The sequence below is a fragment of the Pygocentrus nattereri genome, chromosome 10 (assembly GCF_015220715.1).
Source record: "Pygocentrus nattereri isolate fPygNat1 chromosome 10, fPygNat1.pri, whole genome shotgun sequence".
Classification (NCBI taxonomy): Eukaryota; Metazoa; Chordata; class Actinopteri; order Characiformes; family Serrasalmidae; genus Pygocentrus; species Pygocentrus nattereri.
The window spans coordinates 24,506,105-24,518,153 of NC_051220.1; the positions used below are offsets into that span (position 1 = coordinate 24,506,105).

Here is a 12,049-nt window from a genome sequence, read left to right on the forward strand (position 1 = left end):
CATTGTCCAAAATCCAGATCCCCCTCTTCTGGTAGGCAGAAAACTCTGTGTAAATATGAATGTATTGTTTTTAGTGTTATTGTTATGTAGTTGGATTAGGAAAGTGCCTTAAAAATCTGCTATATCAGTCAGTCTTTTCTAAAGTGTCAGAGCTTACACATTATTAAAAGAAAACATCCAGTCGGGCTTGGGGAAGTCTCCCTCTGTCGGTGTAGGTATATAAATTTTCCACTATTGTGGAAATGTTTGATATGTAGACAGGAACAGGATCTTCAACAATTCTTGATTGTTCAGTCTTTAAACAGTGCACAAACTTCAGTTCCAAAAGTTGGGACAGTATGTGAACTGTATTAAAAAATAAAACAGTATAAAGACAAATTTTTTTTTTACCTTATTAAGTTAATTTTTTCATGCATATCTTCAATATACATTCATTGCAACAGGTTCCAAAAAAGCAGGAACAGAGGTAATTTAAGATTAGCAAGGGTGAGGTAGTCTTGCATAGTCTTTCATAAGGAAAGATGGGTTAGGGCTTGGCGCTTTGCCAAAAATGCGTTGGCATAATCCAGCAGTTAGAGAACAGCATTCTTCAATAAGCACTTGCAAGGATAAGGCTGAATGCCACAACCAAATGCCTATGACATTTGGTCCCTCAGGCGGCACTTCATCAAAGATCACCATGCTTTTGTGATAGATGTCACCACAACGGTTTGTTAAGCCTGTGGGCTTGAGCTCATCCGAAATGGACTGATGCATAGTGTAAAAATGTATTTGTGTGTGTGTGTGTGTGTGTGTGTGTGTGTGTGTGTGTGTGTGTGTGTGTGTGTGTGTGTGTGTGTGAGAGAGAGAGCGAGCTGTGATGGTCTGAGTGGATCAGGCACAGCAGTGCTGCTGGAGTTTTTAAACACCTCATTGTCACTGCTGGACTGAAAAGTGAAAAGAGTCCACCAACCAAAAATATCCAGCCAGCAGTGTCCTGTGGGCACCGTCCTGTGACCACTGATGAAGGACTAGAGGATGATCATCTGTGCAGCAGCAGATTATCTATCTTCTCTGTCTTTACATCTGCAGGGTCCACTGAAAGAGTGGACAGTGAGTAGACACAGTGTTTAAAAATTTCAACAGCACTGCTCTGTCTGATCTACTCATACCAGCACCACATCAGTGTTCATCATCATCATCGTCGTTGACCGCTAGTCCAGATAGAGTCGCCGTAGCAGTTGGGAGAGCAACTTCCTCCAGCTCATTCCTGGGGACCCCAAGCCGCTCCCAGGCCAACTTGGAGATATAATCCCATGATATAAGTCCATGACCATAAGTGAGGGTTGGGATGTAGATCGACCGGTTAACAGAGAGTTTCGCCTTTTGGCTCAACTCCCTCTTCTCCACTACAGTCCGGTACAGTGACCGCATTACTGTCCTAGACTGTCCCAGCCAATCTCACGATCCCTCTTCCTGTCACTCGTAAACAAGACCCCAAGATACTTAAACTCCTCCACCTGGGGCAGGTCCTTTCCCTTTACCTGGAGTGGGCATGCCATCCTTTTCTGGGCCAAGACCATGGACTCAGACTTGGAGGTGCTGATCCGCATACCAACCGCTTCACACTCAGCTGCAAACCACTCCAGCGAGCGCTGGAGGCATTCCTTTGATTCCGCCAAAAGAACAACATCATCTGCAAATAGCAGAGACGCTGCCCTCCAGCCTCCACACATAATGCCCTCCTGACCCCGGCTATGCTCTGAGACTCTGTCCATGAATATCACAAACAAGAGTGGAGACAGGGCACAACCCTGCCGGAGCCCAATGCTAACACTGAAAGAGTCTGACTTAATGCCGAGTATACGGACACAGCTCTCACTCTGAGAGTACAGAGATTGGATGGCCCGGAGTAGTAGCCCCGGCACCCCATACTCCCGGGAGGCCTCCCACAAGATATCTCAAGGAACATGGTCATAAGCCTTCTCCAAGTCCACAAAACACATGTAGACTGGGTTGGCAAACTCCCATGCCCCTCAACAATCTGTGAGAGGGTGAAAAGCTGGTCCATTGTTCCACGGCCAGGACGGAATCCACATTGTTCCTCCTCAATCTGAGGTTCAACTATCGGTCGGAGTCTCCTTTCCAGCATCTTTGCATAGACTTTCCCAGGGAGGCTGAGCAGTGTGATACCCCGATAGTTGGCACACACCCTCCGGTCCCCCTTTTTAAAAATAGGGACCACCACCCCAGTCTGCCAATCCAAGGCTACTGTTCCCAAGGTCCATGCAATATTGCAGAGGCGTCTTAGCCACACAGCCCCACAATATCCAGAGCCTTAAGCATTTCTGGACGAATCTCATCCACCCCCGGTGCCTTGCCACTGAGGAGCTTCCCAACTACCTCAGTGACCTCCACCAGGGAAATGGAACTTGACACCCCAGGAGCCTCTGGCCCTGACTCCCGTGAGGCAGGCACGTCTCCCAGATTAAGAAGTTCCTCAAAGTGCTCCTTCCACTGACCGACAATATCCTCATTCAAGGTCAGAGTTTCTCCACCCTTGCCGATTACAGCTTGGGCGCAGACACCCCGACCACTCCTGAGTCGTTGGACAGTTGTCCAGAACCTCTTTGAGGCTGAATGAAAGTCTTTTTCCATGGCCTCACCAAACTCCTCCCATGCCCTGGATTTTGCTTCTGCCACAGTTGCAGCTGCCACCTTTTTAGCCTGTCTGTACCTATCTGCTGAATCGGGAGTCCTTCGGGCCAACCAGTCCCGAAAGGCCTCTTTCTTCAGCTTGATGGCCTCCCTCACCAACGGTGTCCACCAGGAGGTTCTTGGGTTACCACCCCAACAGGCACCCACAAGCTTTTGGCCACAGCTATGCCTGGCAGCTTCCACAATGGAGATTTTGAACAGGGTCCATTCAGACTCCATGTCCCCTACCTCCTCCGGGACATGAGAAAAACTCTCCCGGAGGTGGGATTTGAAATCATTCCAAACAGGGGCCTCCGACAGTCGTTCCCAGCACACCCTCACTATTCGCTTGGGCCTTCCGGTCTGACCATCAGTCTTCCCTGCCATCTGAGCCAACTCACCACCAGACGGTGATCAGTTGACAGCTCAGCACCTCTCTTCACCCTAGTGTCCAGAACATATGGTCCCAAGTCAGATGAAACGACAACAAAGTCGATCATTGACCTTTCACCCAAAGAGCTCTAGTACCATGTACACTTATGAACATCTTTGTGTTCAAACTTGGTGTTCGTTATGGACAATCCATGCCTGGCACAGAAGTCCAATAACAATTCACCATTCGGGTTTAGATCAGGCAGGCCGTTCTTCCCAATCACGCATCTCCAGGTCTCCCAGTCATTGCCAACGTGAGCATTGAAGTCTCCTAGTAAAACTATGGTGTCTATAAGCGGGACCCTTTCCAGAACCCCGCCCACTCGCTCCAAGAAGGCCGAATACTCTGACCTGTTGTTTGGTGCATAAGCACAGACAACAGTCAATGTTTTCCTCTCTGCGATTTTAACTCTGCGACCCTCTCGTCCACCAGGACAAACTCCAACTCCATAGTCACCAGCCGGGGACTCATGAGTCTCCCCACACCCGCCCGGCGCCTCTCACCCTGTGCAACCCCTGAATAGGAGAGAGACCAACCCCTATCAAGGAGTTTGGTTCCAGAGCCGACACTGTGGGTGGAGGTGAGCCCAACTATATCTGCTTGGTACCTCTCAACCTCCTATACAAGTTACAGCTCCTTTCCCCCTAGTAAGGTTACATTCCATGTACCAAGAGCTAGTTTCTGCTGCAGGGGCCTAGGCCACCATGGGCCTCCCCACAATCTCCCACTGCCAATATGGCACTGCACTGCTCCCCCATGCTGGACCTTGTGGGTGGTGGGCCCACAAGGCCTCCCCATGTTGCCTCTTCGGGCTGAGCTCGGCCAGGTTACGTGGGCTGCCCGGCCACCAGGCACTCGCCGTTAAACACTACTCCCAAGCATGGCTCCAGGGGTAGGTCCCCATGACCCTATCCCGGGCAGGGTACACGATTTTTTGTGTACGATATTCATGGAGTATTTTGGATCGCGTTAGTCTGGGTCTTCACTCCAGACCTGTTCGCTTCGGGAGACCCTACCAGGAGCATATTGCTCCCGATGACTTAGCTCTGAATATCTCTAGACCACACAAGCCTTTCCGCCACAACAAGGCCCCGAACCAGGAAGGGTGCTGAGAATGCTCCACCACCCAAATAGTACCTGCTCTGTGAGGGTCCATGGGGGTCCTGACCACTGAAGTATGTGTGTGTGTGTTTATAATATTACCAAAAAATAAAACATTCAGTCCACTATTCCGCATCTGGCAGCTGTCTAAATTTCATTTCATGTGTGAGGTAATATGTGGAATTCTTTTTATATGTCTTCCTATTACTTAAGCATGCTGACAGGCTCGATTTGACTAATGTTCATTTAGCATATAACTTCATTAAATTCCTGTTATCTACCTTTAATTTTTTTTAAATAACTGCCCTGGTTAATGTTTTTTTTTAATGTCCCACCAAACATGGAAGACATTCAAAGAATGAAAAGTGTTCTTGTAAGACAACTGTTGGGTAGTGAAATACAGGATGTTGATTTCAGCTCAGACGCTACGTTTAGACCCTATTTATCCCACTACTCAGTCTCTCATCCCTGTGTCTCCTCAGAATCACGGCTGAGCTCCAAAGCATTCATCATCAACCCACGTTCACGAACCTGCTGTAAACATTCCACAAACGTCACATAAACGTCTCAGCTGGCTCCTGCAGGTCTGCAGAGCTTGGGGAGTGTTTAGAAAGTGCCAGAGATTGATCCAGGACACTCACAGTGCTAGTCCTAAACCAGATATAGCAGAGTGTTTGGACTCTCAGAGCGGCTTCATGTTACTCAGTTCCATTAATTTACAAAAGCTTTAGTTTGCCCAAATTAAATCTATTCCCAGAGAAATCCCATCTCAACAGTTTTTAAATGTGCAGAGCTCATAAAAAAGGGCTATATATTACTATATTTAGTGAATCTTTAAATAGTCTTTTAAATCTGCCTCATTTACTGACATTAAGGAAAGGCTTTTGACTATTTCAGGGTTTGTTCAGATATTTTGTGGAGATGTCAGAATTGGGATTGCATTCAGAGAAGAATTTGTTTACCAGACTTGAACATCTCACGTAGGCTAGTATATCACTTATCTCTTTTAACAAAAGAGGCAGTTCACCCAATTCACACAGGACTGGACTCTAAGAACTGTCATTACCATGGTCATATTGGTAAAACATCTTAGCTATCACTCTTTAACAGAATAGGATTTTATCAATGTCCTTTCTGACTGGCTTGCATGAAAAAGGCTTATGTAAGCTTCCTTAGGAGTTACAGAACAAAAGCTCAGGCCCTTCTGGTGGATATATGTGCAGCCTCTGATAAGAAAACCACGCTGCTTTCTTAGTTTCTGCTTTACAGGATCTCTCGGGGGACAAGATACCATCACTCACCAGCGCAGCAACCGGCACAGCTAAACAGGAAATGAAGTTCTGGCTTGTGCTCATGCCAGACAATGTCAGGTTAAAAACTGGGTCTTGGCATTCTCTAATCTCAGCTGACCACTCTTCCAGTCAAACAGAGCATTCCTTAATAGCAAACTCCCTGCAAAGTGAGTTTTTTGGGAATCATGTAGATATTTAGTCATTGTTCAGATGACATGAAAGCAAGCAAGGTTTGTGCATTGTGTTTGAATACATGGGGTGTCCCAGCAAATGGAAAAAAAAGAGGTTAAAGAAATACTTTGAATAAGAATCTAATTTGTAGTTCTCCACTGCAAATGTGGTTGATAACCAAGACATTTTCACTTTCATTCACTTATTTTATTCACTGTTAGCAATTTTAGCCTTGATGCTATAAAGTGAATCTGCAGAAATATCATAGCTTTTCTGTAGAGTATAAATGTCCTATTAAAATCTTTTGACTCAGCTATTTTGCGAGTTACCTTTTACAAAATTTACATTGAATATGTCTGTTTTTGTACTACATATTCAGTTTAGATTAATGAAACTGATGACTGTGCTCTAATCATGATCACATCAGAGCACTGTTATCAGTTTAATTAAGCTTTGATTATTACTCATTACCTTTGCTGTGTTATCAGCAGCTCTCAAGTCATGTCCTTATCATTTGTGATAACCACACAAGCCCCAATGCCAGATGACATGCACACACCTAACCACAAAGACTGATGAGCTTTCACGCTCTGTGTACTGGAAGAGGCCTATAGCTTTAGTAAGATTAAGAGATCATAGTTGCCTACTTTGATAGGAAGGGACTGTCTGACTGGCATGCACATCCTCCAACCACAGACTCTTGTTTTTGCATCATGTGTAGAGGCAGGCAAACAAGGGAAGGGAAAAGAGTGGTAAGTCTGTTGGTAAACACACAAGATACAATATGTCAGTGGTGTCTAATCTTATCTGCAAAGGGCCAGTGTGGCTGCAGGTTTTCACTCCAAACAAGCTGGAGCACACCAGACTCCTGTTGTTTAATCAGTTGGTCTTGGTCTTTGTGACCTCCTGTGTTGTTGTAGTGAGAACCTGCAGCCACACACACCCTTTGCGGATAGGATTGGACAGTCCTGCACCCCTGGCCAAAAATGAGGAGACCCCTCTTAATTATTGAATTCAGGTGTTTCAGCAGGTGTGTAAAATCAAACACACAGCTATGTGATCCCCATATAATAATAGTGGCTGTTGAATAGGTTTTATCAAAGAGGTTGGCAATTTTAAATGTGCCACTCTCATAGGACGTCGCCTTTGCCACAAGTCATTTCGTGAAGTTTTTGCTTTGCTAGGTCTCCCCTGGTCAACTGTAACTGCTACTATTGTGAAATGGAAGTGACTACAAGCAACACCATCCATGCCACAAACCATCCAAAGCGCAGACCATGCAAACTTGCAGAGTGAGGCCACACATAGCCAAAATGCCTCAGGCAGGAAAATCCGCACAGAACTTTCTGTCAGAAACTTTATGAAATGGGTTTCTAAGACTGAGCAGCTGTACACAAGCCCAAGATCACTATGCACGCTGCCAAGCGTCAACTGGAGTGGTGTAAAGCATGCTGCCGCTGGGCTCTAAAGTAGTGAATCACACTTCACTATCTATCAGTCTGATGGATGATTCTGGGTTTGGTGGCTGCCAGAAGAACACTACCTACATGAAAACATTGTGTCAGCAGTAATGGTGGAAGAGGGATAATGGTCTGGGGCTTCTTTTTTTTGTTGTTGTTTGGGATTGGGTACCCAGTCAGGGGTAATGCTACAGCATAGAAAGACATTTTAGACAATTAAATGCTTCCAACTTTGTGGCAACAGTTTGGAGGCCTTTTCTTATTTCAACAAAGCCATAAACAAAGTCCATAAAGACATGGTTTGACAAATTTGGTGGCGAGAAACTCCAGTGGCCAGCATAGAGCCCTGACCTCAAGCCCTTGAACAACATTGAGATGAATTAGAATGTTGATTGTGAGCCAGGCTCACTTTTGGCCATGTAGAGTGTTTTGCCTAGGCGATAGCTTAAAATAATTAGCACAATGTTTTCTAGTTTAAAAATTGTGATTATCGATTATAGCACCCCTCCAATGATCTTTTACTCTACATTAAAAAAAAAACGATGTGTTTTCTGTCATTACAGCAGCATTTTCTAATTCTACCAACCACTGGGACACTTAAGCTGTACAGAAAATACTGCAAATTTTACTCAGTAAATTGCATGTAGCAAAGACTGTGGGAAATTTACTGCAGCCTTATAAAGGCCCTGTTCTAACAGTCAAAGTGAATAAAATGTTATATGTACATTTTATTTAATGTTATATATTAACTTTTTTTACTTTATTAACTTTATCAACTAATCCTGTTTTTTTTCTGATGTACATGAGGATCAGAAGAACTTTCTGTTTAGGTTAGAACTAGATACTCTAGGGTAATCTAGTCGGTTTAGATTTGTTTTTTCACTGCTGCAAATCACACAGGATTGAATTTGAACTTCTAAGGCATGTCAGCCTTTATTTTCAGTTCCAATATGCTCAAGCTAAACTTAAAGTACTATAAGTAGGAAGTGAAGAGCCATGAGGCAAGTAAAGCTAACGTTGCAGTGTGTAGCAGAGGGAACTAACAGGCAGCTTTTTAACATACCTAACAATCTCTCTCTCTCTCTCTCTCTCTCTCTCTCTCTCTCTCTCTCACACAAACAGAAAAAAAAAGTTTGACTATTGGGGAGTGCACACATATACATCTAAAACACAAACGGCAATTTCACAACATATTTTTATGAAATTTGATAGTAAATTGATCCTCTAGAGTTCTAGCTCAGTTTTTTGCCCAAAATTGTGATTATCACCATTTTACACCTCACCATCTGGTTACTTGTCAATCATCAGTGGAATCTGATTACATTGCTCTATCTCCCAGGCCAAGTTTACTTCTTACCATTACATTCAACCCATTGCAGTTGTTACAGTTGCAGCCATTTATGTAAAAATAAACACTTTACTAATAATTTAAGACAATATAGAGAATTTACAGTATGTACACCAGATTTAAGTACTTAAGATTATAGTAAGGTGGCGGTGATTGTGATAGTAATGTGAAACATCAGGTATAAAGCAATTACAATTACAATTATTTAAATTAATTAGTGTCCCTCTGAGTTATTGCACACACAATTGTTATTATTGCACATATGAACAGTTTCGTATTGAGTTTGTGAATCACACACTGAGGGAGGAATTATAGAGTTTGATGGCCACAGGTAAGAATGACCTCCTGTGGTGCTCTGTGGTGCATTTCGGTAGAGTGAGTCTTGAGCTGAATGAGCTCTTGTGTCTCATCACCGTGTCGTAGAGTGGGTGGGAGCCATTGTTCATAATGGCCCGCAGTTTAGACAGCGTCCTCCTCTCCGACACGGCCTTCAGCGAGTCCAGCTCCACACCCACAACATCGCCGGCCTTGCAGATCAAGGATGCCCCAGCATGCAACAGCATAGAGGATAGCACTCGCCACCACAGACTCATAGACTGACTTGTATAACAGACTCACTTGTATAACTTGTAAGGATGCTGGGATGAGCAAAAGTTTGGTGCTGATTGCACTGATAACCAGTGCACAGAAGTGTTGAGATTATTTTAGTTGTATCATTTCATACAGACCGTTTGAAAGTCCATAGGAGCTAGAACGGTTGAAGTCAAGACTGAGAACTCAGTAACCACATACAGCATCACTGGACAAGCACGTAATTTTTCCACTACAGCTGCTGTGTTGAATGTGCTGCTACTCATTCACAGATATCGATCCTTTTCTTTCATTTCAACCACATTGTTTGCTCATCAGAGTGAGATCCAGTATAGTGAGAGTACAGTATTTTCAAACAAAGCCAACAACACTGAGGTCAGATTGCGCCAGCCCTGTTGACTGGCTGCTCCATAATGCAGGGGGCGACAGGGCCGAGTGCTATCTGGCCATTGTTTCTCTACCACCAGTGTAAATAGGGAAGAGCGGGAACCGATGAGTGAGTAGCTTTCAGAATTGGCACTGTGCGGTTGTTTTATGGGGGTTACTCAGGGTAACATCCGCTCTTGCCAAATACGCTTTCCCTTTGAAGGCGGAGCTTTGCTATAGTATTACCTGTTTCTCATGTCACAAATTTTTTTTCAGCTGGTCTCCTTATATTACAAAGGGGAATACTCAAGTTTCTTCTGAACTTCATGTTCTCTTTCTCGCTTTCTCTTTCTCTCTCTCTCCTTCTTTTTCTCTCACTCTTGATCTCCCTCACATACATTTACTCTTGCCTGCTCTCTCCGGCTGTAGATGAGCGGATCTGCTCTCCTCCATTCATGGTGCTGAACAGTGAGTGTGGGCCAGACACATTGGAGCAGATCAAGCAACATGGTCTTACATTCCCCTTCAGTAAGTCCCTCCTTTTCCTGTCTGGGAAAAGTCAAAGGAAGTGGCAGCTTGTTTATCTTTATATCTTGGTGCAGGGGTTAGTCATCAGGTTTCGTTAACGCAGAATCACAAGACATCTGTTACACGCTGTAAACCTCCCTAAAGCCAGTGAATTCAGCATTCATTATATCCAATCACATTGATACTGCATGTATATTATCCTCCATTATTCTTTTTGTTATTAATTCTTTCTTTTATCATTTCTCAGTTTGCAAAACACGGGTTGCACACGGAACCAACTCCCATGAGGTAGGACTCCACCATGTTTCACTCTATCTTTTTAATCTATGGTAGCTAACCACATATTATCAAATATTAACACTTACATGTATACTCATACCCAAATGCCTGCACAGCTCTTAGCTGTGTTATTTGCTGTTTCTACCTGACTAGATTGCCAATTACTATTAGCTTAATTTTAAAGGCATTAGACACACCATTTTTCCATGAGACAAATTCAAACTTTAATAAATTTAATCGGACATGTGTATAACAGGGATGTACATGGGTACTCAAGTACTCACATAACTGATCAAAGTGCAGGTATTTGAGTACTGATTCTCTGTTTGTGTATTTGCTACGTTTTATTGCAGAAATACAGCAAATTTTTTGGATTTGATATTTGGTTCATTTCTTGCAGCACAAATGTTTGCCTTAAGGAGTTCTTGTACAGCTGAGATGCTTCATATTATTGGTAATTTTTCTCTCTGTCTCTGCAGATGGCAATCATTTTTAGTGCTGAGGACCTGAAGGACATTAAGCCCCCGTGTGTGATCCAGAGCTTCATCAACCACAATGCAGTGCTGTATAAGGTGTTTGTAGTGGGCGACTCGTACACTGTGGTTGAGAGACCCTCCCTCAAGAACTTTCCCTCTGGCCCAGCTGGTGAGCCTTCAACATTGTTCCATTATGATAGTAGTGTTCTTTCTTTGTAATGTGTGATGTTTCATTCTAGTAGTGCTTTGCAATTTATAACTATCGTTTGTGAATGTTTAAAAGTACCAAACTGAAAGTGAGGCATATCACTTGTTAGGTGATACTGGCATGCAGCCCTGCCACACTCAAAAAAGAAAAAAGTTACATTCTCTACAGTCTGGACATTTAACTCTCCACAAGTGTGCAGTTGTGCATTTTGAATCCAATTTGGGCTTCTTTTTTTTTTTTTTTTTTTAGTTCTGACCATCTCCCTACATTTCAAACATAACAAGATTATATGGCAAGTGGACATGCTGTATTTGACAAACGTTCAATGGTTTGGGTGGTTTAGGCGTGAGAGAAAGTGTGATGGTCATGGTGCTTTTGTTTTTACTCAGTCAGCATGACCTCTACCTTAGTCAAGCTTTCAGTGCCATACCTTTCCGGTGGACAAGCGTTTTGCATACACTACTGTGCAAGCTAGTATGCAAAGATGCTGTGGCAGCTGTTAGAGAAGACTGCTAGTTGTATGCAAACTTCTAGAGGTCATCATGGTGCTAACTGCGCTGATCATGCTATAACTTGTGATGGGGGAGGCTGGAAAAATGACTAATGTGAAGGAAGAAAGTACCATCAAAGTTTCTAAAGACTTGCTGTTTTATGATTCAGTTTAGTACTGCATTCCTGTTCCTGGGAGCTAAAAAGGTGTCAAGAGTGGTTGTGGTCAATTCATTTGTAACATTGTTGGGACCTCATTATGCATATTCATTATGCATGAATAGAAATGTGCAGCTTTTTTCCAGTGCTGTGTGCCACTGACCTCAGATGCTACTACACTGTGTGCACAATTGAGTATTTTGAACATATTATCATTTTTAGGCATATTTTCTAACTCCAAGCTGGATAAACTTGAATGCTTAATGGATTTAAGCATAGCAGGTGATGTGTATCTGTGTAATGAGGGCGGGTGTGGCCTAAGGAGGTCAACAGCCTATATCAAGGTGTGCATAAATATTAGGCAGCTTTTTTCTTTAGGCAAAATGGGCCAAAAATGAGATTGAACTGACTCTGAAAAGTTAAAAATTACCAAAAGTCTCTCAGAGGGATGCAGAACTCTTGAAATTGCTGA

At 43.5% G+C, this 12,049-nt stretch overlaps 1 protein-coding gene across 1 annotated transcript in view; it reads left to right on the plus strand.

The window, feature by feature from the left end:
- itpk1b (inositol-tetrakisphosphate 1-kinase b) overlaps positions 1-12,049 on the plus strand; it is a 47,604-nt gene that overhangs the window by 27,629 nt on the left and 7,926 nt on the right. The window contains exons 6-8 of the mRNA XM_017711793.2: positions 9,868-9,966; positions 10,214-10,254; positions 10,725-10,890. Of these exons, the coding sequence (XP_017567282.1) occupies positions 9,868-9,966; positions 10,214-10,254; positions 10,725-10,890 (306 nt within the window). The remainder of the gene's footprint in view (positions 1-9,867; positions 9,967-10,213; positions 10,255-10,724; positions 10,891-12,049) is intronic.